The sequence below is a fragment of the Vanacampus margaritifer genome, chromosome 18, assembly GCF_051991255.1.
Source record: "Vanacampus margaritifer isolate UIUO_Vmar chromosome 18, RoL_Vmar_1.0, whole genome shotgun sequence".
Classification (NCBI taxonomy): domain Eukaryota; kingdom Metazoa; phylum Chordata; class Actinopteri; order Syngnathiformes; family Syngnathidae; genus Vanacampus; species Vanacampus margaritifer.
In genome coordinates, this window is record NC_135449.1 from 17312119 (window position 1) to 17339867 (window position 27749).

Below are 27749 nucleotides of genomic sequence, written 5' to 3' on the forward strand. Positions count from 1 at the left end.
CCAGCCAGAGAGAGGGAAAGAGGAGGAGGGGGAAGGGTGACAGGGGAGAAGGGACCAGGGGGCGGAGGACGGACGGGGAGAGGCGAGGAGGGAGAGGTGGTAAGGGGGTGGAAGGGGGAGGGGTAAAGGGAACCACGGGGCACCCTGGAGGCCCACCCGCCCCGAACTGCGTCGCCGGGCACGGAGCGACGCACCGCGCTGGGGCGCCGCCGCCCCGGAGACCAGGGAGAGCACTGCAATGCAGCACCCCCCAAGAGACCCAGGGAATGGCCAAGACGCAGCCGCCACCCAGCAGCCAACAGAGGGGCAGAGCCGCCCACGCTCAGCCGCCACCCAGCAGCCAACAGAGGGGGAGAGCCGCCCACGCTCAGCCAGGGGGTCAGCACCTATAAAGTTAACCCACTGGCATGGAGTGATTCCGAATATTAACCCTTAGTGCCCAGTGAATCTTGAGGAGTTAGTGACTGTAAGGTGTCATTTGCTCGATCCTACTGGCAGCAACTGTGTCCCTGACTATAAAAACACAACCATTAGTTACAAATTGCCAAAGACAGAAACAGCAATGCAAGTTAAATATTCTATACACGTACATTATGTTTGTATAAATTTTTATATTTGTTTTTTACTAGAGGCAGATATTTTTTCCATTAAAATGTGATTCATGAGGACGTTAGACCATTGGTCGATATTCAGTTTGTTTATTTTTCCAGTTAACAATAATTGTTTTTTTTAGCAATAGTAAGAGCTACAAGTGTAGATTGAAATTGTTTACGTGGTAAATCAGTTGCTGTTAGGTCACCTAGCAAACACAAGTTTGGAGATAAATATCCTACAGTCCAAGATAGCGGAAAGTTTTTCTAAGACTTTAGTCCAGAAATACATAACCGGAGTGCATAACCATAAAGCATAAAAATAAGTGTCTGTAGTGTTTTGTAAACACTGGAGACAAATGTCGGAGTCTGAGAGTCCCATTTTCTTCATCATATATTGAGTAATATATGTTCTATGAATAATTTTGTATTGGGTAAGTTGTAAATTTGTGTGTTTTGTCATTTTAAACAAGTTTTCACAAACTTTAATCCAAAAGTCAGATTCCGGAGCTATAGACAAGTCTGTCTCCCATTTCGAGATTGGTAAATATATTTTATCATTATACGAAAGTAACATATATTTTTGAGAGCTTTTTTGTTGTTGTCGGAGAAACCTTTGTAATATCTTTAGCTAAAACAGGCGGTTGGAGCGTACCCCGAGGTGTTGGAATTTGTTTTATTTATCATATTTTTAATTTGCAGACATTGTAAAAAGTTGCCGTTTTTTTATTTTGTATATTTGGAGCAAGTATGTATATGGTATAAACATATTATTTGAGAAAAGATGGTGGAGATGTGTAATAACTTTCTGCTCCCACACACCTAAATAAAACCATTGGTTGTTCAGTTGAAAGTTGGGGTTATGCCATATGGGAGAAACACCGCAGGGCTCCAATTGAGCTTTTGTAATTTCTAGTGCCTTCCACCGGGCGGTCAGGATGGCGGAAATTATTGGGTTTTTAAAACAATTGTATGGCTCAATCGATGTTGTAACAGAGAGTAAATCTATAAGCATGAGGTTATTACAATCCTTCTGTTCTAGTTCCAGCCAACAGTTAGTATCTCTGTTGGGTTGTGCCCATAGAATGATATATTGTAGCTGGTTAGCTTTATAGTAGTGCATAAAATTTGGTGCCTCTAGACCACCTTTGGATTTACTTTTCTGAAGAGTTGATAGACTAATCTTTGCTCCTTTTTTTTTTTATTCCAGTAAAAAAATTTAACGGCTGAGTCCAACAACTGGAACCAGTTAGCCGTACGTTTAAATGGAATCATTGAGAAAAAATAATTTATTTTTGGGTAATATTAATTAATTTTAATGGAGGAATTGGAAGATTATTCCAGCGCTCCAAGTTACTGTAAATGCTATCCAGAAATGGAGTAAAGTTTAAAATAATTAAATCAGTGAATTTTGGTGAGATTTTTATGCCTAAGTATTTTAAATTACCTATAGGAAATGAGTAGTGTGGGTCCTGGCTTGCAGGGTTTCATGAATTTTCTGTAATACTATCACTACTGTCATAGTATTTAGAGCACTGTACATCTTTTTTTATAGTGAGTGGCACATGTAACATATCTTTATATTCAGTAGATAACAGGTATATTTAAGCTACTGAGGAATGCCTCAATATACAGTACTCAGGGTTAAGGCTTGTTAGTTTGCTAGGTATTTTCTGTGCTATGCTGTTACAGGACATGGAGTAGCAACTCTGCTGATCTAGCTCCCTTCTGCTGAGGTAATTCCCAGGCATATATATGCACTCATCCTTAATTATTTAATTTTAATTAATCCATAGAAAAGTCAGTTCACACTCAGCTAATGCTGTGTGACAGTTTGTTAGATTATAAAATGATATATACTAATACTTAATTTTATTTCCAGATAACAAAATATGTCCATATATTTTTGCTTAAAATTACATGAAATGAATGCCAATGTTCTCTTACCATTTCCCCATTATTTATTACAACAAATTTCATATAAAACATAACACTACAAAATTAATTAAAATAAAATAAAGCACAAATACCTAGTGGCCAAACCATTTAAGATATTTTGTAGTATGACCGCGTTGCAAGAACGGCAATAAAATGTAAATAATTTTGTAGGGGTGTCCGAATGTCCAGACAGCGAAAATGTAGGGCACAAAAAATTACCCTCAATGCACTCTGAAAAGTAGTGAACATCTATGCCCACTCAACCGGGTTGATATAGACCACAATGCATTGCGAGTATGAAAAAAACACGGCGTGAGCGGCAGCGCAAGCGCGAGAATCAAAGTGATGCATTACATGTACACTACAGAAATAATTAATTTGTTTTAGTTGAAAATGTATCTACAACAAAGGAAATAAAGCACAGTTTTAAAACATTTTTATTCACAATAAACAGCTGGAGATTTATGCACCGGTGCGTCCTTACAGGTACGGTGGTCAATTACTATGCGACGAGGAGAAAGTAGTGAGCTGGCTGTCCGAATCGGCAAACAGAATGAGGGCACTACACATTAAGGCAACTATTTAGTGTGGGGCTATATAGTAAATGGGGGGTTAGAGGATAAGGGTGGACTTTCGGACACAGCCAGTGTTAGTGGCGATAATGCTCCATTAAACTGATTTGACAACTTCCCAATAGACCCCACAAACGACTGTGGAAAGTAACCATACCTTCAGATAATCATTTAATGTTCATTGCATAGTCATTGAAAGATTAATATTCATTAGATAGTCATTGAAAGTTGTTGATTTTTTTTGGTATGTTGTTCCGATACCTTTTCTCTCCCCCTCTTGCAACAAAAAGCTGTCCTGCCATTAGTTCAGAATATTTAAGGGTCAATGGGATATCTTGGCTCGGCATGCAGTGAACACATGCCGCTGCATCCAAAGTCCTATATTAGCGTTGGAAATAATAGTATCAGCATGTTACTTGTTAGTACTTGCCAATGCCGATACCACTGTTTTAATGCAGTAACTGTGCCTCTCCCAATATTGGTATCGGTATGGGAACAACACTATTTTTTTTCTCGAACATGCAATATACTCCATACACTGTAACAGAAAAAACGTCACATTTACTCAATTAAAATGAGGCAACAGATTACAATCAATATTAATAATTAAATTTCACTATGTTTGGTACTAAGTGTTAATTAACTCTTTGACTGCCAGACGTTTTCAGAAACGGGATGTCGCCAGTGCCAGCCAATTTAAGCATTTTGACTGATCTTTCAAAGTCCACAGAAAATGTTGTGTTTGGACTATGGAAACACACATACTACCAATTGACCTCTCATCTTTCATCAGAAAAAAAAAAGTTTGTTTCTACCTTATTCCGTTCTTCAGTAATCAACAATAGAAAATGGTTAGTTTCACCGAAATGCTCTGTTTTGAAACAAAAAGCGGAGAAAAAGAGCTTTTTGTGAAACGATGTTATTTCATGCACTCTAGTGAATTGTACACTTCTTTTTGTCCATGAATCATGCCACAAACACCTAAATAGTGCTTCACTTCTGTAAAACGCTATCACCAACAATGAAAAAGTGTTTTTTGTTTGCAAAATACGTTTATTTCCATTCAACAGTGTAACAATTTGACAAAACAATTTCGCAAACTATTTACAAATGTGTGCAACTGTGGTACTATTTACAATTATGTGGATGTTTCAAATACAGTTTTTCTTTTTGTAACGCTCCCATGCGTGCAAGGAGACGCAGCAGGATTTGCACAACAGATTAGTTTCACTTGCGATGGCTCCTTTCGCGTGCAGACGTTACACTTTCTTGACGGCCTTTTTTTCCGGGGAATAGTAAGTAGCAGACTGTACCCACTCCTCCGATGAATATGCATTGGACTTGGGGCACTCTTCGTCGTCCGATTGAACGTCCGCCTGAGCGTGCTCAGTTGTGCTCCGCGTTTTCCGGTGTTAGCATCGCTAGCCGGTGAACCTTTATGACGTCGTCATAGCCGCCGCGTCAACGCTTGCAACTTCAGCGTCAACCTCGGAGTCACAATCATTATCATCGATGATGATCATCGTCGTCATCAATGTGCTCTTTAGCGTTGGTCGATGCCTTTCATCTTTGAAAAAAAATTCCCATGTGTGAGCTGCTTGCAACCGGTCGCCATTGTTCGCTTCTACAGCCATCTAGCTCCGCCTCACGTCTTCTACTGCCGTGTCAATGCTTCCAACCTCGGAGTCACCATCATCATCATCGATGATGATCATCGTCGTCATCAATGTGCTCTTTAGCGTTGGTCGATGCTTTTCGTCTTTGAAAAAAACTGCTCGAGTGTGAGCTGCTTGCAACCGGTCGCCATGTTCTCTTCCCTTCCCCAGCCATTGTCCCCTCTAGCTCCACCTCACGTCTTCTACTGACACCTACCCAATCTTGTCAAAAGAGAGTCATTGCTGCCATCTAGGGGCCAAAAATAGTCATTAGGCCAACTAGATCTGCTTGAAACTTTCACCATAGCTGGCCAAGGCTTTCCTGCACCCGTTTAAAAAAAAATATATAAAAAATAAAAATTGGATGACGTCTTTTAACGTCATTGGCGGCCCTCCGTAGGTTTTTACTTGACGTCTTTTAACGTCCATGGCAGTCAGAGTTAAATGAGACCTTTAATAATTATACATTTAATATGAGTAGCTTTTGAATAGAAAACCATAAAGGAATTGATTAAAACCTAAAGAAAAATATTGAGTTGATATGAAAATTATATACATTCTAAATGTGTAAATAGTACTAATGAAACATAATTTAATTACTTATATGAATGATATATAATTGAGTAATAATCATTTACATGAATTGATTAAAATTTAATCTATACAATTAAATCTAAATATATATATTTTCTCACGTAATTATGTCCCAGAAAGCACATAATACAAAATACCATGACAGTTAAATAACTTTTATTAAACATTCTTTCACACATTATATAGCAAAAACAGTGGGAACAACTATTCTCTTTCCAGCCATAACAGTTTTGACTTGAAACTACAATAATTTATATATTAAAAAAAAATTGCACAATCCATTAACAGTAATAAAATAAAATATATATTTGCATACATTCCAAATCACTGCTAACAACATGCAAACATTTAACAATTTTCAAACACTGCAAAAACACTTGTGTAGCATATAAATAAACAAACAAATAAATAAATAGAAACCTGTTTAAGCCAGAAGTTTGCTCTTGAGGGACTGTACTTTGTTTGAGAGCTTTGCGTCATCCAGTTCCGTAAATTTTTGGGGGAAAACCTCAAATGTGTACTTCATGTGAGTGGGGTAATCCATAGGTCAAGACAAGGAGGACAGAACATGCTTTGGCAACATTTCTGTCCTGTGATGACTTCCATGCCTTTAATGACAACTCCTACAATGCCTTGTTGCTTGTAGAAGCTCTGGTCACAGTAATGGCCATCATCAGCTGGTAAAATGCCATGTTCTCAGTGTCCTGCAACATGAATTGGAAGTGTCTTGATATAAAACGGTCACAAATATGTTACAAGCACATCACGTCACTGGAGAATACATTTTTAATAAAAGGCCTCTGTGTCAGCCATGTCAATGTCCGGAAGGATGACAAATTAAAACAATATTCCAATATTAAGTTTATTTAGAGTCCTTATTCACTATCATTGTCTTGCACCAGTATATGCACATATCAGTCCCAATATTAGAGAGGACATGAATCACTAGTCAATTATGAGTGAGGTTAATTTGCATTTCAGATTTGGTTAGATATAGCTCTGAAATAGAACATTAATTTTGGTTTGCTGGAAAACTATAAAGTATTTTGACTTTCACCAGAGTGCTGACATCTTTTATCCAAGCAACTGGTGACGTCAGCGGGCAATAATAATAAAGGTTAGAAACAACAGCTTCCAGCATTCCCACAATAAAGATGACTTGACTTAATCGATTTTAATCTAATCAACCCAACAAACATTTATGGTTTCATTTATTCCAAATGAATTCCTGTGCAAAAAGTTCAGTCAACAGTCTGATTCTAAATCAGTTTTAACGTAAATTTAACATTCATACAGTAATTTGTGCTTAAATACCACAAGTAAGTATTTGGTAGCTATTGTATACACATCTTGTAAAGCACCCATCTGGCATTCTGGCACTTGTGCAAAATTACAACTCCTAATAATATTTGGATGCAACAGAACATAAGAACAACAGCTTTTAATAATCCAGAAGACAAAAGTGTTTTTATTTATATGCACCTCAATTTCACGATTTAGCAAATTTTCAACAATAAAATTTTTAAAATGATGATCAATTGTGTTAATTTTATTTATTACGCAGCCCTAGACTAAAGATCAAACTGTTTTTTTGGTTTTACTTTAGTTTTTTTTACGGCTACTTTTCTTGTTCTTTGCATTCACCACTGACCATTTCTAATGATAACTCAAGCAGACAGGAGACCCCAACATACCCGCTGATGTCAACAGCTGACCCTAACCCAGCCAGTGGTGAAAGGGGGAGATCATTTTTAGGTTTCCAGCAAACTTAGGTGAAATTTATACTATAATTCAGAGATCAAATGAAAACGAACCACACACATAATTTTCATAGTGAGACAACGCGGCTTAGTTTAGCGATTATCATTGCAGTGGATAGATGTCTGTAGCATAAGCCTACTCGGTAAAAAAGTAAACAAAATAAACCTTACAGAAACCCTGAAGCTGGCGTTTTTTTCTTCTGAAACTAGTTAAGGGGACTCCTGTTTTTAGAATTAATGTAATAAATAAATAAATAATTAAAACGACAGCTTCAGGGTAAGGTTTATTTTGTTCACTTCTACCAAGTATGCTACTGACTCCTATCCACCGCAATGATTTTTGCTAAGCTACAATGTTAAAAGCTGGAAGCCAGCCACTGGACATCCAGACACATTAAAGATATTAATCATGTTGACCCAGTATGAAAATGATCGAAAAGACATACAGTGAGGAAAATAAGTATTTGAACACTGTACGATTTTGCAAATTCTCCCACTTTGTAATCATGGAGGGGTCTGTAATTTTCCTCATAGGTGCATGTCCACTGTGGGAGTCACAATCTAAAATAAAAAATCTGAAAAATCACACTGTATGATTTTTAAAGAATTAATTTTTACGTTAGTGCTGGAAAAAAAATCTGCAAGAATTCTGGCCCTCAAAGACCTGTTACTGTGCCTTCTAAAAATCCACCTCCGATCCACTTATTAATTTAACTTAGCAGCACCTTTTTGAGGTTGTTAGGTGCATAAAAACACATGCACCACACAATTTGTCAGACTACTGCTAACATCGCTGTCAAAAGACACAAAGGCCAAAATGGTAGATCTCTCCACAAGGGTGAAATGGGATTACGGGCAATTGCCAAACAGCTTGGTGGAAAAAGATCAACTGTTGGAGCAATCGCTAGAAAATAGAATAGGGTAATGATAAATTGACTGTCAACCTCCCTTGGACTGGGGCTCCATGCAAGATTTCAAATTCGTGGGGTATAAGTGATGCTAAGAAAGGCCAGGAATCAGCCCAGAACTACACAGGAGAAGCTGCTCAATGAGCTCAAGACCATTGTTTTAAAGGTTACTATTGGTAATACGCCAAGATGTCATGGCACATAAAATAAATTGCCAAATAAATTCTTCAAAAATCATACAACGCGATTTTTGGATTTATTATTTTAGATTGTGCTCTCACAGTGGATATGCACCTATGAGGAACATTTCACATGATTTCAAAGTGGGAAAACTTTTGCAAAATCGCAGGGTGTTCAAATACTTATTTTCCTCACTGTAACTATCAAAACGGAGTATTCCTTTAATGTTGTTGCAGCAAGATATGCTCTGTGTGTGTTCTAGGAGCGTAACGTCGCTGTCCTGTAAAAACATTTTCCTTTTTTCTTAAAAAAAAATTTTGGTGGGGGGGGGGGGGATGTTTGCATTCAGTTTCATCCCATAAACGTAAACATGTAAAAAAATGGACATTAGGTGGTTTGCACAGGACAGCGATGCCCAGTGTCTTTGCTGTACATGCACAAGCTTTGGGGTGCTTTTTTTCCGATTCAAATCTATCAGCTATTTATTTTAAACAATTGTTCTAAGGTGATTTAGACAATATTAAATTAGTTTGGGATTATATTAGTGTGTGGTTTTATTATAGGTTCACCTATTAATATAGACAACTATACATTTCTAGCAGGATGCCAATTAGCTTTGGTTCTTTACTGCATTGCTCAGTCCCTCGAATTACAATACCTGAAAATAAAAGCTAAAATTTTGATCTCTTGTCTCATAGTCATCTTTTGTTGTCGAATGTCCAAATGTTTCCAGTATGACACAAAAATAAATTGGTCTACACTTCAGTGTATAGCTACAATAAGTATAGTGAACTGAACTGAACTGTTTTTTTTCTCCTTTTAATAGTGTGTAAGTGGAGCTGAAGGCTCCACACTGTTAAGCCAGGATGAAAAGGTTCAAGCGACATGGCCAAGAGTCCCATAGAGATAGACTGAAACAGGAACTCTTCCAGTTTAACAAGGCAAGTAACAATGTGCACACACAAATTGTTCAAAAAACATATTAAGCTTCTTGCATTTAATCTGTAGTGCACGAGGAAAAATTAAAAGTGGCATTATGAATATGTCCTACCTGCTACTATAAAAAAAATCCCAGCTTGTTTCAGAGAGAACCTTTAAATTGTGTGATATTTACATCGAGGTTGAACAAACAAAGCAGCCCATAGTGAAAATAAGTGAGCGCCCGTAAACATAAAAAAAAAATTTTTCCTCAAGAAGGGAACACTTCATACACTACACTTTATGAACTTGTCAATTAGTGTAGCAGTCTTAGAATGCACATGCAGCAGACGAACACAGTTTCAACCCCCACAATGTTGTTAACTTCTACGAGTAATCAAACGTGGCGCTTATACAAAGCTAACATTAATCTATGCAGCCAAAACCCAATTCAGTTCTGCTTACTTTTTGGCGTTGACATCTTTCAGGCAGTGTAGTCTTGCCGTGGCTTGTAAATGGTGGCTATGCGTCAAGTCCAGCTGCCAAGTCTTCTATTCAGGATCAGAATCATCTTTATTGGCCAAGTATGTTGACAGCACAAGGAATTTGAATCCAGAAGTAGGTGCCATCCGTATTTCAGCAAACAAGCAACAACAACAAAATACACATTTAGTCAGAGGTGGAGAATCCTGGTCCGGAAAGTAAAAACCCTGCCACAGATTGGCTTTTGCCACAGGTGCTTCTATTCAACCGGCAGGTCACAAGCTCGTTTCCGTGTTTGTTTTCGGTAACAAGCTAGTTACCTTAGGGTTAGTCAAGTCAAGTCTAGTCAGTTTATATAGCCCTTAATCACAAAAGAGTATCAAAGGGCTAGGGTTACCTAGGGTTATTTTTTTAGGCCAAAAACGCTTCTGTCTTGTCTACGGATGTAACAATATCCAAATATCATAATACGATATCAAGATATTATGGTCACGATACAATAATTATCACAATATTGTGGGCAGGTTGGCGATACAAAAAAAGGTCACTATATTCAGGGCTTAAAGTACTCCGGCACGGTGCCAGATGTCCGGCGTAGGAGCCACCAGCACTGACAAATCCAGCATAAACCGTTTACATGTGGGGAATATTGTATAGTATGGCAAAACACCGCCAATGTGGAGAGAAGGCCATCTTCAAAATAAACCTTCCTATTCAAAGTAATATGTGGAGCGCAATGCCAAGAAACGCTTTTATTTTGAAGTGTTTCCCGGGAGCGTTTTTGCCAGTTGCGGCGCAACGGATGACTTGACTCATCCTTCGGAACGTTGCAGTTACCTGCCGTTCTTATTGCTGTTGTTAACTATTGCGAGCAAAGTCAACAAACAACTTCGTACAGAAGTCACGTTCGATCGGAAATTAAGGGCTCTAAAAGAAGAATTAATTACGCTGACATTGTATTGCACGGTGCCTGTTGCCAGTGTTTCGGGCATATACAGTGTACGGCTAGCGGCTGTAGCTATCAGACTATTTTTCAAAGTCTAATCGACGGGACGATTTGCACACTTTGATGTTGACAGCCGGACACAGTTGCCGTTCTTAGAGATCAGTTTAATAAATCGTGCTCACTCAATTGTGCAGTTGACGGTCGGCAAAATCACAACTGTGGTTCTGACGTCACTTTGTCTCACAGACCAAAAACTACTCAACTCGAAATTTCATTTCATGCAAAGTGCTGTACATGGAGTAAAAATCAGTCATGGAATAAAGACGGGTAAAACAGAAATAACACCAAATAAATTAATAATTATCTTCATTCATAAGTCAATAAAATAACACAAGTAGGTAAGTAAATAAAGTAAATAAATTAATAACAAAATACAGCAGGCACCGTAAAACATTGAAACAATGATGAGTCTAATGCCGAGTCGAACTCCAAAGAACAAAGATGTGTTTTAAGGGTGGGTAGAGACGTTGCTTAATATTTAATGGATGGTCATTTCATTCTCTATAATCTCCCTAACTTTCTCGAGAAGAAAATAATTTAAATTTAAGTTTAAAAAAAGAAAAAGAAAAAAAGGTTAGGGTTAGGATTATCTAGAAATGAAAGTTGGTTGATCATTAGTAAGTGGAAATATATTATTTATGTCTTCTTTACTCATAATTCTTCTTTCACCACGCGAAAATATTATTTTTATCCAAATACCTGATTATTCAATAGAATTTTCCATAGGATATTTGAATACCAAAGTATTCGATAGCTGCAGCACTAGGGGGACTGCAACTCGCAGTGCTATAATGTACTTATGCGAAATATAAATAGATAATGAAAGAGATGACCTCACGCTTGGGGAGGATTGTCCATCGGGAATTTCATGAGTTTCCCAAATGCCCAGTGCAACCACGGCGACAAATCAAATGGTAATGGCTTGATGTTGGTCTAGCAACGAATCGGCACATTGGACACTGCACCATTGCTCCCCGGAAAAAAATTTAGGCTCAGGATTTTTTTTAACTTTAAGCCCTAAATATTGTAAAAAATGAGCTCATACTAAAAAAACACACAGAATATTGTGCATTTGTACACAACGCATATAAACAACCTACAAACCCTTAATATTGAGGCACTTACTTGCTAATGCACGCACACATTGAGTTCCGCCACATATTGGCTCTGTTCACAAGCATATTACGTTCCCCTTCATCTGATCATTAGCATAGATTTTAAACATAGAATAACCAAAATATGCCTTGTGAAAATTAAACTTCACAAAAAAAAAGTAGCAACCAGAGGGTGCTAGAACTGCACAAATCGAAATCAACCTCACTTTTTTTAACAGATGCTGCTTTTAATATCGTGACATGATGACAACGATATATTGTGGCAGCTTTAATATCGCAATATCACAATATTGCCATTATCGTTACATCTCTAGTCTTGTCTGAAATTAGCTAGAGAAAATTCTGGTCCATCCACTCATTGATTTGATGAATACACTTTATTAATGAAAGTGTAAGGGACTATAGTCATGGGATGACACTGAAATGTAAAGTTGCCTGTCTGCATAAGTATGATAAGCGATGTGATGTTCCATAATTTGGGCAAGCGACAGCATGTAGATATTAAATAGAAGTGGTCCAAGAATGGAGCCTTATGGAACCTCGCATGTAATATTTGTTTGCTCAGACTCATGGACTACCAATGGGGTATATGCCACGAAGGAGGCCGGACTTCAGACTTTCGTATGTCACACACCTACGCTGTTTTTCGGTTACTGTTTGCGACATATAGGCTGTGTACCAATGCTTGCACATAGACCCTTTTGCCCCTCAATTGCACGTTCCCGTCGATGGGTGCGAGTTTGTAGTGCAGTGGTGGCCAAGTGTGGTCCTCGAGAGCCACTATCCAGCCTGTTTTCTATGTCTCCCTCCTTTATGATGTTCGAAATTATATAACTGACGTATGTATTTACTTTTTGTGACATTTTTGTTTGATGGTGTGGCGTGATATTTTTTTAAACTTCTATAATATGTGCTTTGGCTTAATGAAGGTTGGTATTGACTGATCTGACTAGAGAGAGGGTTTTTTTCAACCATTTATTTTCAGACTTTCAAAAGTTAGTTTAAACTGTCACTGCTCATCTCACCCTTTACTTGTGTCTCCACTCTCTTGTATCTAGACTGTGGAGCATGGCTTCCCCCACCAGCCCAGTGCCCTGGGCTACAGTCCTTCTTTGCAGCTGCTAGCCATTGGTACCCGTTCAGGAGCCATCAAATTGCATCCTTTTTATTGAAATTTCGACTGAAAAAGGTGTTATAGGGTATATTTGAAATGGACTTAGATGGTGTCTCTAGATTGCTTTATAACTTGTAAACTGTCATTTGTGATTTGAAGTTGATCTACATTAGATAACCAAAATTGGTCCCGCAAGGAGCAATTTCCAACATGACCAAACATGTTGAAAACACATTTCTCTAGTCAAGATCTGTAGGACTTTTCCCCGAAAAGTCTAATAAATCTGTTGTGAAAGTATAGTATAGTGACATGCCTGTAAAAACACAAACTGGTCAAATTGGTGGTTTGATTTGTATTTTTATGTTTATGTTGACTTATGCAGAATGGTTTACAGTTGTGATTGTTTGATGTTATTAACTGTAAATGTGGTCTAGTGTTTCCATAACCAAAGAACAGGTATGGAGCCCCGGGTGTGGAGTTCATGGGTCTACATGATGAGAATGCCGCAGTCACACAAGTACACTTTTTACCCCACCAGGTACAGATTTAGGGAGTGAAGCTTTTTGTTGTTGTATATAATCTAACAATAATAACTGTTAGCACTGTTTGGGATATTGTTGTATGATTATAATATTTGATGTATGTTGTATAATACATTTTGTTTAGGTTGAACTGGTGACTCTGCTGGACGACAACAGTTTACACATGTGGACTTTGAGAGCCCACACAGGACTTTCAGAGCTTCTGGAGATAGGACGCTTCACTCTTACTGGTCCACCTGGGTAAAATAAAAAAAATATGTCCACAGCAACCCTCGTTGTAGATAAGCGCTTCACATAATAGCGGAATGGATGGATGGATGGATGGAGTGCAGTTTGTTAACTTTAGGCATTGATGAACATGAATCGGATTTAAATAAATAACTCAATATATAATTTTCAGCCCTTTAGTTAAATAGAGAAACATATTTAAAACTGAGTAAAAAAAATTCATAAGCAAAACAATGATTCAGTTACTCGTTTGGACAAAAATGTTGATCATTGTTTTCCAAATTTAAAGCAGATGTTTGTAAATTTCATGGAGGACTACAGAGAATATGAAAATATGTACTGACGAGAGGCTGAAATTTTAAGGATTTTGACAGTTTTAGGTCTCCAAACAATTACCATATTTTTCAGACTATGACTTGAACTTGTTTTCATAGTTTGACTTGTGCTTTGCTTATAACCAGGTATGGCTTGTACCGATATATTAACTCTTTGACTGCCAAAAACGTTAAATAACGTTTAGTAAAATCCTACGGAGGAGCGCCAAGACGTGCAAGAGTACAAGACGTTAGGCGGAGCTAGAGTGTTGAGGGGACAATGGCTGAGAAAGCGAAAATGGCGACCGGTGGCAAGCAGCTCACGCTTGATCGTTTTTTTCAAAGAAGAGCAGCATCAACCAGTGCTAAAGAGCACATTGATGACGACGATGATGATGATGGTGACTCCGAGGTTGACCCCGAAGTTGGAAGCGTTGACGCGGCGGCTATGATCACGTCATAAAGCCTCACCGGCTAGCGATGCTAACGGCGGAAAACGCGGAGCACAACCGAGCACTTCTGCACAGGCGGACGTTCAATCGAACGACGAAGAGTGCCCCAAGTCCAATGCATATTCATCGGAGGAGTGGGTACAGTTTGATCACGGAGAAGACACTGGTTATGGACTACGATGCCACCATGAATGGAGCGGATAAGATGGATCAGAACATCTCTTACCACCCGGTATAGGAACTGAAGGACATAAGGAAGCCAGACGTAACACCACCGTAACGTCACTGTATCATGATCCTGAGAGTAGACTTGATGGCAACATGGCCAAACACACTCTGCGGTATATACTTGCTATTCCCCGGAAAAAAAAGCCAGCAAAAAGTGTAGCGTCTGCACGCCAAGGGGGCATCGCAGTGAAACTAATCTGTTGTGCAAATCCTGTTGCGTCCCCTTGCACGCAGGGGAGTGTTACAAAAAGAAAAGCTGTATTTGAAACATCCACACAATTGTAAATAGTACCATGGTTGCACACATTTGTAAATAGTTTGCCAAATTGTTTTGTCAAATTGTTACACTGTTGAATGTAAATAAACGTATTTTGCTATCAAAAAACACTTTTTCATTGTTGGTGGTAGTGTTTTACAGAAGTAAAGCACTTTTTAGGTGTTTGTGGCATCATTCATAGAAAAAAAGGTGTCAAATTCACTAGAGTGCATGAAATAATATCGTTTCACAAAAAGCTTGATTTCTCCGTATTTTGTTTCAAAACAGAGCATTTGGGTGAAACTAACCATTTTCTATTGTTGATTACTGAAAAACGGAATAAGGTAGAAACAAACGTTTTTTTCTGATGAAAGATGAGTCCAATCTTTCATTTGGTAGTATGTGTGTTTCCATAGTCCAAACACAAAATTTTTTGTGGACCTTGAAAGATCAGTCAAAATGCTTAAATCGGCTGGCACCCAGGCATCCCTTTTCTGAAAACGTCTGGCAGTCAAAGAGTTAAAATTAGAGCTCAGACTGGCACCCACATTTTCTGTTCCTTGATCGTGTTTTTGTGCATTACACTACATTCTTTCCACCAATGGTAATGCCCCAAAAGTATTTTCCAACTGCCAAAAGACAATAGAAGTAATGGAAGAAATAGAAGAATTAGTAGTAATCAGGCATTACCGCCAGTGGCCACCTTCTTTATAGGATGCTAAGACAAAGGTGGCAGTAATGCACCAAAAGTATATGCCAACCAAAAGAAGAAGAAATAAGAAGAAGAAATAATAGACGACGTATCACTTCTTCCACCGCAGGCATGCGGTGTACACCACAACAAGGATTTACTGTTTACAACATCAAGAGGCACAATAATCGACCAGGATTCTGCCTTTGGCCACAATGCGACATCGGTGGCAGGTTGTGAGTTTTCGACCTCAGCCTTCAGTGGGTTTTTAAGTGACCTAATCCACCTCTTAATAACACCATCACGTCACAAGATAATGTACAAAAAAACAAAAAACAAACAAACAAAAAAAAAACGCTATGTAGCCTAACTGTGTTTGGCATTTAAAGGAGTAACAGGCATTTCACGGATTTGAGGATGAATACAACTTCTTACTAAAGCAAAGACAGTTACCTTAATCTTCCAATACATCAAACAACTCCAAAATTCTGCACTACAATATAGCAGTTCACACTCAATACTTATCGATATAAAAACTTTATATAAATCACATTGTACATATTGTACACATCATTGAATTTATTTATTTGAAAAGAGAATTCAAATTAATCAACATTTTACAATGCCCAAGTTATGCATAGTTAATTTTTATTGGCATTCCCTTGGGCAGATGTAAGGGCTAGCCTAAAATGATTTTATATTTAAAGCTGCTGGAAATTCCATATCGAATTGTTGCTGCCATCTGTGGCCGAAAAATTAAACACACATTTTTTCGCGTACATGACATCACATCTGCTTTTGAATGGTGGGAATTTCAAATCCGAATCTAGTCTGAAAACTATTGGCCAGAGGCTTGCAGGAGTACCCATTGTGAACAGCTAAAATGTTAATCTTCTAATTAGAAGATGTTTCAGTCATAAATGGTCAAATAAAAAGGCTATTATAAAGATATTTTTGGGCAAATTATTACAAAAAGCAGCTTTAATCAATGTGGACGGTAGAAACACCACTTGGCGGAAAAAAAGAAATACACTTTGGTACAATTTGCAACAGATTGTGAAAAATCTGTAATGTTAACATTATTTCATCTCTCATCTTAACTCGTCCTTAGTGCCCCACCAAGTGTGACCAGAGTGACAGCAGTGCTGGCCCACTCTTCTGGGGATCTGTTGCTGCTGGGAACTGAGGGGGGGCATGTCTTTATTGTTCAGGTCCCTGGCTTTAGAGAGCTTGAAGAGAGGAACATCAGCCTTGTTGAAGTTGCCAACAGGTGGGAAAATACATGTCTTTCTCATGCTCAGTATTAAGGGACGGTAATTTTGTATTAGTAATGTACGTGTAATGGTATAAAACTAACTTAAATTTTTAAGTGGCAAGCAGGGATAAACAGGCCACCCCTTTTTTAATTTTTTTATTCAATCTCATTTTAAAACTCATTCAAAACATGGACGTTCATGGACGCTGCAATTAATTCTGTTTTTGCAGAATTACTCACGTTTCCTTGTTGAATGTTTAACAGCAAGAGGTGTGTCGTGCATTTTTAGCTGTTTAAGATATTTGTGCTTTTTTTCCCCCTTTGATGAGGACAAAGACAACATTTTCATATGTGGTCGTGATTGGTCAAAACAAACTAGGCGATACGGCATTGTCCACATCAGCTCAAAGTATTGTACAGAATGTCCTGCCTTTCTAGAGCAAATCTCCATGGAGCAGTCCCAGATTGATATTGTGGAGAACTCCCTTGAGTGAATCACAATATCAATCTGGCTATTGCCAGGTTAACCACCTGGTGCCCGGGCCCTAAAAACATATATTATTAAATTAACACATTCTGGACAATGCCAATCAAAATAAAAGTCAGGATTATTATCCCTGTGTGTGGGGCTTGGTGCGTGTGGTGGGTGCGTGGGGTTGTTTCTACATTTGCATAAAGAAACATGACTTCATCTCTTTCAGTGTACCAGATGATTATATGGGGCATAGAAGTTTAGAACATGTTGAAGCCTTACAGGAGAACCCAGCCAACCCAAATCACGTTGCTATTGGGTATGGACGAGGTCTTATTGTAATCTGGGATCTTCAGAAACGGTGTGCGATTCAGCACTTTCCATCTACTCAGGTAGGAAGTGATATGCAAATCAACAGAATGCTCAATGATTTGCTTATTACATGAACCTAATATTTGTTTTTTTTTGGTTGTATCCATGCACCACAGCAACTGGAGAGTGTGTGGTGGACGAATGACAGAGGATACATTCTTAGTTCTCACAGTGATGGAAGCTATTGTCGTTGGACATTTGGTGAGGAAGATGGAAATGAGGTGGAGAAATCAGATATTCCTTATGGTGAGGATGCTGTTGCCTGACTTTCCTATACTGTTGGACAAGAAGCACGTTTTCCTGGAAGGGGTGCATCACTTTATTTATTTATTTCTCCAGGACATTTCCCTTGCAAAGCGATTTCTAAAATAGTTCAGCTGCCTACAAAGGAAGGGTATGTTGTCTTGTGTTTCACTCATGCATTGTCATCTGCTTGTGTTCTGAAGTGCTGTATATTTTGTTTGTTTGTTTTATTCCTTTTTCCTTTCGGACACATTATTACAGGTTACATCGATCACATGATATAATTTGCAACATTGACATCTGAAAGAAGGGTTGACGGGTAAAAGCCATGGTTTATTAGCAACTCGTCCCCATCGATTCTTACTAGACGCATCAGTCATATACATTGATTATGATAGTCATTGATTCATATCGTTATCAATCCCAGACTTGAGACACTCCTCGCTCAGTTCATCTTGAGTAATGTCTGTCATTTGGAATTGGTAAATCGGTTCCCGGACGCCACCAACAGGCCCACCCAACCAGGCAAGCAGCCAAGGCAAGCGCATGCTCGTTCACCAGTAGCGTCTTTGCTGACCTTGGTTTAGCTTTCACACATGTTGTGGCTTCCAGAAGAGTAGATTGGCTTTTATTCTGCCCATTGCGTCCACAGTAATGTTCACTCCATTATGGTCAGTTCAGCCACCACTGTTGCCAGCATCCGATGATGCTGAGATCTTGATGCTCCTGAGTGCTCACCAAGGCCAGCCCACCCAGCGGAGTAGCCCCCGCTAGCCGCATCCCAAAACCATGTTCATCAACCCCATTGTAACTATTTACAGCAGATACATTGCAATACAATACAATACAACCTTATCACGACAGCCTTGCATGTTACAGCAAATGTCCAAACAGAAATGGAGCCAGACAAAATTTACATTCTTACAGGAACAGCAATACATGTTATCCAATGCAGGTGTATAAACAAGAGTTAACCTTGGCAGTGTCAGCAAGTAATCATATGCTATATTTACATTATTCAAATCATGACAGCTCCAGTTTTGGGTTAATTAGTAATATGTTACAATAATTTCCTCTGGCTAATAGATAATCCAGAATTTAATGATGTGAGTTACTGATAGCAGTTAATGTCTCTCAAACTCAGCCAATTCTTCCACTCTTTTCACGATCCGTATTTTCTTCTGAGAAGATGAGTCTTCTTTTGTTTGGATGAATAGGCGACAGTCTTTTGTCCATGTGTTCTCGATAAATCCATTCTTTCTCAATTGTCGCGCCTTTCTGGCAATGTCAGCATTTCGTTTTGTGAGATTATCATTGATCATTACCTTTTAGCCTGTAGCTATCTCTCAAAAGAGCAATCTTTTTCTTCCTGTCAACAAATCTGATCATAACTGCCGGTGGTCGTCTCCCCACAGTTGGAAGCGAAGAGCATATCGGGATGTGCGCTGGAGCCACAATTAATCCCAAATCTCTGAGTTGAGTTGTCACTTGCTGTTCGACAGTCTCGTTCGCTGAAGCTTGGTCAGAATCAACTGCATTTAGCTCTCGGCCGAGGGCCGCGGCGCGGTTTAATCTGGATACCTGTAACTATCACATCGTTGATTTGAAGATTCTGTTCCAAATCATCCAGTTTTTGTTCCAAGGTGACAATGTGTCAGTCTTTTTCTTGTCTCTTTCTTCAACTTCTGAATTTCCTGCCGAAGTGGCTCGATGCTCTTTTTCATTTCAAGTATTTCGGTGACCATTTCTTTGAGTTTTGCAAGAGAAATTTTATCTCTTCAATTTCGTCAGCTCTTTTTCCGCCAGACATATTGCAACAATGTAGTTAAAAATCCCAATGTCAACAAAATAGTTAGAAGTCACGAGCGAGTGCAGGAGTGAGTACAGATGCGTCCTTCCTTGACAGATACGTCCTTAATTTTAAATTGAAAAGGACCATTTTTAAGAAATAGTACAAATAATATGATTCAATAATTGCTTTGGTAAAACGCAATGAAAAAGCCTCGTAAAAATTAGATATTTTTGTGAATTTCACAAGCTGTGACTGGCACGACCCCTTTTTCCCTCCGTTTCATCTAAAGATGTTCTCGATGAAAAGTAAAAGCAAAACTTTTTATTTGCAGTATGCTGTTGCTGTGGATACACGTTATTTGCCAAGAAAAATTATGCTGATTTGGTTGGACTAAACAAGCAAGAAAAATTTTGAATACACATCAGGTCTGGCAAAAAACTAAATAATCAATATATGTTAATGTTTATTGTGCCATTTAAAAATAAAAAATCCAATGTGCCAGTACTCACAACGTGCAAATACCCCAAAGTGGCCCGGGCTGCCAGGGCCCTTTATAGCTGCTCGCAGCTCTAGTTTAGATTTATTATTGCATGTTGATTCACTGACTATATAGAATTGGTTATTTAATAAAGTGAGTTAAAGCCAAAGTCAAATCCATCATGGTTGCAAGTTACAAAATACAACCTGTACACCATTGGTCTGAGGTCTATTAGTGGTGATTTTAGGCTAATTCACAGGCAGGTTGACATGGATCTGTCTGCACTGTTCACTTCTCAGCAGGATGTTGTTGTTGCCTAGAAATAAAATGTATAATTCTACAGTAAGTGTAAATTCAATAAAGCATAGCAGACTGACAAAGTTATGATGTGTTGTAATATCGAATTGTATGTGCTTTAATTTAAGTGTGCTGAAATAAAGGAGTTGCATTTCCGTGCAAGGATGTAGCTTCTCCTGAGATGCTTGTGAATATTCTCACAGCGTCACTGTCACTCAGAAAAGGTAGACTTAAGCCAGAGGTCCAGAGCTACTGCAGTGTGAAAGAGATGCTCGAAGCCACTGTAGTTTTCTCAAAGTCATTCATGAATGTCTGATTCATCTCTCTGATAACTGTTGCTTCAAAGTTTTTTTTAAACATTTCTTTGACTGGTGAAATCACAGAAAGTGTGGGTCGCTTGTCTTTAGACCAATCAGCATGACAATGTCTTCACCATCGAAAAAGTATTCATCCTTAAGAGTGTTCACATCTCCTTTTCAAAGATCGCTGGACAAGAGTGCAGCAGAAATGGCAGGTTGTTGCTCCAAAAAGCGTTGCAGCATGTCATAGGACCAGTTCCAACGAGTTGACACTAAATGAGCTTGTGGGGGGAAGCAAGGCTAGCTGTTTTTGTTTTCCTTGTAGAATATCTACAGTACTGCCCTAACACTGTGGTAAAAAACAAAAAAAAACAACAACAAAACACTTGCCACTCTTCTCACTCTTCCCAGCAACCTTGCAATTGTGTTCACTTTGAAGGCTTTCTGCGTGGCAAGATTGATGGTGTGTGCGAACCACATGAGATGAAGGCTCATATCTGCTTCTTCCCCAGCTAACACCATGCGCTGGATGCTTATCAACAAGGTTCCAATCAATGCATACTTGTCTCAACAGAGCACCTATATTTTTCCCAGTGTCAGATCCTTTGAAATCCTAGTCTTGTAATACATGACACTTTAACTGCCTATCTGAAGTAATATGGTAGGTTGTGGTCGTCACATACAGCATGACTCACATGAAATGCACATAAATTCCGGGCATCAGTTGTTATTGCCACTCGATCTGCTTTTGCCAGCTCTTCTTCAACTTTGCTCTTCACTTGAGCATACAACAACAGACATACATGTGTTGCTGATATGCTTTTGGGATGGCAACGGCAATTTATATCTCAACGATAAAGTATGCAGCAAGTCCTGAAATCCATCACACTCAACTATACTGTAAGCATATAATCCCTTGGCAATGAAGCGGGTTATTGCAGCCATGATTTCCTGAGCTCGTGCCAAATTATAGCCGAGTTTCCTAAAATATCTCAGTAAAATACAAACCGTGTTTTTGCCGTGCAGTGTTACCGAGCTAGCATGAAAGTCCAGATCTAGATTAATTGTTGAACCAGTGTACTTGAAAGCTGCTTGGTACACTTTACAAATGGCATGGCTTTATCAAGTTTTCCGTCTCTTTTCTAAAATCCCAAAAATGCTATATACTTTTTTTTTTTTTTTCTGATGTGTTGAAAATCAAACAGATTGCTAACTTGCATTGACTTTACAGAGTTGTTACTAAGCATTCACGAGAGTATTCATCTAGTCCTCTTCTTTGGCTTCTGTTTCATCTTTCTGCACTACTTTCGTTAGGTGAACTTTTTGTGTTATTTTAAAGATGAAAACAGGGTAAAGTATCGATACCGGCTCTCCCGTTCGATTCTTCCCTCACTCGTGAACAAGATCCCAAGATACTTGAAGTCTTCCACTTGGGGCAGGATCTTATCCCTGACCTGGAGAGGGCAATCCACCCTTTTCCGGCTGAGGACCATGGTCTCAGATTTGGAGGTGCTAATTTTTATCCAATCACACTCGGCTGCGAACCACTCGAGTGAAAGTTGGATCTCCAACTTTTGGAGATCGCGGGTTGATAAAGCCAGAGATGCAATACTGAGGCCTCCAAACCAGATCCTCTCAATGCCTTGAAATTCTGTCCACAAAAGTTATGAACAGATTTGGTGACAAAGGGCAACCTTGGCGGAGTCCAACTCTCACTTGTGATCCTTCCGTAGTTATAACACACCCTCTGGTCCCCCTTCTTAAAAAGGGAGACCACTACCCCAGTCTGCCAATCCAGAGGCACTGTTCCAGATGTCCATGCAATGTTGCAGAGGCGTGTCAACCACAACAACCCCACAATATATAAAAACTTTGAGCGGCTCTCATTTACTCCCGGAGCTTTGCCACAGAGGAGCTTTTTAACTAGCTTGGTGATTTCAACCCCAGAGATAGAAGAGCACATCTCAGAGTCCCCCAGACTCTGCTTCCTCAAAGGTGGAATTGAGAAGGTCTTTGAAGTATTCTCCCCACTGACTCAGGTCTCGAGTCGTGGTCAGCAGCCCTTCATCCCCACTATACATGGTGCACTGAGATGCCAGATGGTGGACCAGAATTTCTTCGAAGCTGTCCAAAGTTGTTCTCCATGACCTCACCAAACTCCTCCCATGGCCTAGTCTTTGCCTCAGTGCCCACCAAAGCTGCTGCCACAGCTCCGGTCGGCCGCCTCAACAATGGAAGCACATGCTCCACTTGGACTTAATGCTAAATAAAAATATGGTAATCATCCCATGAAGTGCAGTTGCGCGTTATAAGCACATTTGAAATATCCTCAACTTTAAAATTATTTTTATTGATCTCTGGAATTATAGACTGATGTATGTTTTGCGTTCTTTTTTATAGGACACCATTCCTCTTCTTCAGTGGTGGAATGCCTAGGGCGAGCTTTGGGGACAGACACTGCATTACTGTCATCCATAATAAAAAACATGTCGCCCTGGATTTCACGTCCAGAATCATTGACTTCTTTGTCATCAAAGAAAGACGACTTAACACTGGTAGTTATAAATGCAGAATCACCCAATTTCATAATTTTAAACATTTTAAAGATTTCATACTTGATCATCCTGTAGCCAGTTTTACTATTGAGTGTTTAATAATAAACTTGTCTTTAACTGTATCCAATATAGAGCTGGCTAATTTCGTTTGCATGCTAATTAATTGCAAGTACAGGGTAATTGCCATCATCATTTGTCTTGCCCAGGGGATCCCAGCGCGTTAGTGGTCTTGGTTGAAGAGGAATTGGTAGTGATTGACCTGGAGGCAGAGGGATGGCCAGTCTTTCAAACACCCTACCTGGTTCCACTGCACAGTTCAGCAATCACCTGCTCACACCATGTCTCTGCTATCCCTCTCAAACTGTGGGAGAGAGTTCTTGCTGCCGGAGAGCTACAGAAGACAAATTACTCCAAAAAGGTAGAATCAGTTCTACCCTAGTTGTTTGACACAGTTCCTCAATGATATAAAGCTTGGCAAATTGTTGCGCTGTTGCCGTTTCAATTAACAACCGCGAATAAAAAAGTCCTGCGATCAGAACACGCATTTGATTATAACAGCAGTGCCCTGAATTTGTGACTAAAAATAGTATTTAGTTACTTATTAGTTACTTATTGAACCGAACATTGATGTGTGTGTTTGAACAGATGGCTCAGAACAGCTGGCTCCGGCCCGAACAATTACCGAAATTTACCTAGCGAAATAAGTCAATTATCGCTACACATACGTACCATATTTTCACAACCATAAGGCGCACCGTATTAAAAGGCACCGTTACGGGTTTCATTTCTGTATTTAACACACACATAAGGCACACTGCACTATTTGGCGTAGGCACGGTTAAACATGGTTTAGCTAGCTCAAAACATGGTAGCATGCTTTCACGTTAAAACATACGCGTGTATGTTTTTACAAAGGCAGTGGAGCAAAACTGAGTTCGGTTGTACTTTATTGAAGTATTTATCAATGTAAATAGTGAGTTCCTTTGTACTTGAAGTATTTTAACAATGGACTCACGCTACTTTTAATCAATCCTCATCCACAAATCTCTCAAAGTCCCCATCTGCTGTATCTGAAACAAACAGCTGGACAAGTTCTCCATCAAACATGCCAGGTTCCCTCTCGTCATTGTAGTATTGTCAGAGTCAGTCTCATTACCGTCCGGCTCCTCAGAAATGATGCCGGCTTTTGCGAAACCTCCAACATTAGTGCAAGCAGACACGTTTAGCACAAATTATGGCGTAACTCATTCTAGTCTCGCAGTTCCATAAGCGAAAGCAGTGAGCACCATGACGTCCTACTCTATCTTAATACAGGAAACCTGTCCCTGATTGAGGACTGGCAGGCATTTGAAGCCAAAAGACTCACGTCATAGGTTCTCATGCCTGCCAGTCCTCAACCAGGGCCGGATTCCCTGTGTGTAAGCAATATGTCGGCAATGCTCCGCAGTCTGTCTGACAGAAATGCTCCCACACATACAGTCAAGCGGAGCGCTTACTGATGTCGCACAACATTTACAGATTTTGGCACTCGGTGCACACAAAAGGCCCACTTAGACGCACCGTCAATTTTTTTTTTAAGTGCACCTTTAGGCGTGAAAATACGGTCCTGTAGATGAATACACACATGCATACATAAGATACACATTCTTGGAAAATGTATTCAGTTTTGGGCTTGTTGAGGTCCCCCAAAAGTTGCAAGATTCAGTAAAGATAAACACAGCGATTGCAAGAAGAGGGCCAAAATTACATAAATTGACTCGCATACAGTATATTGACTGACTGATCACTCTTAAACACTATGTTCTCTCTATTCAGCCATGGCCAATAACCGGAGGGCAGAACTTGGCCCCAGATCCTTCACAGAGAGATCTTTTGCTCACAGGGTCAGGTCACCTAAACCGTTTATCCTGTTGTGAACTATATCTAATCAATAAACAAAAGTCACAATTTTTTTTAACAGTATAACATTTGCCTGTTACTGTATGTGTAGCCATGAGGATGGAACTGTGCGTTTCTGGAATGCCTCAGGAGTCTGTCTGTACCTCATGTACAAATTGAACACGGCTGGAGTCTTCCACACAGACACTGACCCCAATGATAACATGCATCAAGGGGCTGAAGGAGAGTGGCCACCTTTCAGAAAGGTGTGTATTTCATTTAAAAGCATGACTTCCTTTTCTTGATTACATTCATTGTGCCTGAATCTTCAAAAAGAAAAAAGTAGTAGTAGAAAAAGTAGTAGACATTTTTACTGTCCACTAGCACAGTTACTCCAACTTACACTATCATACCGATGTCTGAGAATTCTGGTTACATTTTTGTGTCTAGGTTGGCTGCTTTGACCCCTACAGTGATGATCCAAGGCTTGGCATTCAGAAGATCCACCTTTGTAAATACAGCGGTTATCTTGCTGTCGCAGGAACAGCTGGACAGGTGAGATTACAGTTCTATGTTGTATTGGTAAAGCTCTATAAATCACTATGTAAACACTGTATAGGGATCTGAGTGATTTTGGGAGCTACACTGACAACAAAATAAATGCATCACTTTTGTTTTTGCTGCTGTGGTTACACGGTGCAATGTACTCTGAAATTCTCTAATAGTAGAGAACACAGTAAATTCTGTAGAATAAATTTGACTCTACTTAGAGTGTGACCAAATAGAATCAGTTTTAGAGTAATATTTGCACTTGGGAAGCGAGTAAAATATAGAATTTAAAAAATAAATAAATAAAAGTCACTCAAGGGTTGAGGAACAAACTCACGCTTGGGAGACAGCCGATCTACTCCCTGAGCCACGCAGCTCCTGCTGGGTATTAGTATATCGTTTGTGTCAGCTGGAATCTACCTAACTCCAAGCGCAAAAACGTTTTGACAAAAACGAAATTTTTGGTCTCCTCTTGGAGGTAAGCTAACAATAGGAGTGGCATAACTCAGGTGGTAGTGTGGCCGTCTCCCAAGCTGAAGGTCGTGATTTCGTTCCTCAACCTTTGAGTGACTTCTTTTTTTTTTCAATTCTTAATTTTATGTTCTTTCAAGTATAAATATTAGTTTATTCTAAAATTTAGTCTATTTGGTCCTACCCAAAAAAAAAGAAAAATTGCACATCTCAAATGTGCTACCATACGGACCATTCATGAAGCAGAGTTCAAGACCAAGTCAGTTGAGTTGAACTTTCCACACCTTGTCAATAGCCTTAAGTTGGTTGCATTCACTGATGGATCTTTTGCAAGTATCTATGATGGCCGTACTCAAGGTGTGCATATCATTGTTCTGTTGGGTGATAATGGAGTTTTCTCCTATTTCCTGGCAGTCAAAGAAAATTAAGAGTGTTGTCAAGAGTACATTTCCAGGTGAGACACTAATTATGTCTGAGGAAACTGACAATGCCATTTTTCTGTTAACATTATTCCCTGAACTATTTGCTGGTAGTACTAATGAACCTGTACCAATAATCTGTGTTACTGATAATCATTGTATGTGACCATTTCAATCAATTGTCTTTGAAGATTCTGGTACTGGAGCTCAATGACGAAGCAGCAGAACAGGCGGTGGAAGTGAAAGTTGTGGATTTGCTGCTAGGTCAAGAAGGTTTCCGCTGGAAGGTAATCAACAATGTGGTTACAATAAAAGAAAATGCACTGTATTCCTCCTTGAATAAACAGTCCGTACAGTTGTGAGAAAAAGTTTGTGAACCCTTTTAATTACTTGTATTTGTAGATAAATTGCTCACAAAAATAACTGATCTTCAGATAATTAAGTCACAATAAACCAACATTTTTCTTTAAAAAGTCCCTGTTAAGTGATAATAAATTCTATCCATCCATTTTCTTCTGCTTATCCGGGGACGGGTCGCAGGGGCAGCATTTTTAGCAGGAAGCCCAGACTTCCCTCTCCCCAGCCACTCCGTCCAGCTTTTCCTGGGGGAATCCCAAGGCATTCACAATCTCTCATAGTCTCCCCAGCGTGTCCGGAGTTGTCCACGGAACCTCCTCCGGGTGGGACGTGCCTGGAACTCATCTTATATGTCTCCTTTCAATGTAGAGGGCAGTGGCTCGAGTCTGAGCCCTTACCGGATGACCGAGCTTGTCACCCTCTCTCTAAAGCTCATATCTGCCAGAGCAGTGAATGCTTGTGAAGGTAGCAAATTTAGGATTTTATCAGGGTTCGTTAAAAGTTTGCAGATGTGTGTGCGAATTGAACATATTACAACATTTCCTTACAAATCCCTTCTTTCGCTAATAGTAGCATATGTTTGCACAACAGTGCAAGCACTTGTCAATGGTCATTAGACAAGTTGCCCAATTTTTTTTTTTATACGCCAATGCTAGAAACCACATGACCACCAAGTATGTTGACTAGGTATGGGATGAGGCACAAATCCCACAAAAGAGAACGAGACGAGATTTTCGCAAAATTTGTAATATAAAATAAATCCTAATA

The 27749-nt window shown here is 39.3% G+C and overlaps 1 protein-coding gene across 7 annotated transcripts in view; it reads left to right on the forward strand.

The window, feature by feature from the left end:
* llgl2 (LLGL scribble cell polarity complex component 2) overlaps positions 1 to 27749 on the forward strand; it is a 96619-nt gene that overhangs the window by 11978 nt on the left and 56892 nt on the right. For 6 of the 7 annotated variants that reach the window (XM_077551478.1, XM_077551476.1, XM_077551475.1 and 3 more), the window contains exons 2-15: positions 9024 to 9138; positions 12778 to 12875; positions 13290 to 13371; positions 13500 to 13615; positions 16656 to 16814; positions 17501 to 17663; positions 17760 to 17889; positions 17983 to 18037; positions 23153 to 23307; positions 23514 to 23725; positions 25123 to 25190; positions 25298 to 25451; positions 25636 to 25740; positions 26816 to 26911. In XM_077551478.1, coding sequence (XP_077407604.1) covers positions 9064 to 9138; positions 12778 to 12875; positions 13290 to 13371; positions 13500 to 13615; positions 16656 to 16814; positions 17501 to 17663; positions 17760 to 17889; positions 17983 to 18037; positions 23153 to 23307; positions 23514 to 23725; positions 25123 to 25190; positions 25298 to 25451; positions 25636 to 25740; positions 26816 to 26911 — 1668 coding nt within the window. In that variant the 5' untranslated portion in view covers positions 9024 to 9063. Of the gene's footprint in view, positions 1 to 9023; positions 9139 to 12777; positions 12876 to 13289; positions 13372 to 13499; positions 13616 to 16655; positions 16815 to 17500; positions 17664 to 17759; positions 17890 to 17982; positions 18038 to 23152; positions 23308 to 23513; positions 23726 to 25122; positions 25191 to 25297; positions 25452 to 25635; positions 25741 to 26815; positions 26912 to 27749 lie in introns of those variants that run through there. The other variant, XM_077551477.1, reaches the window with a different exon arrangement.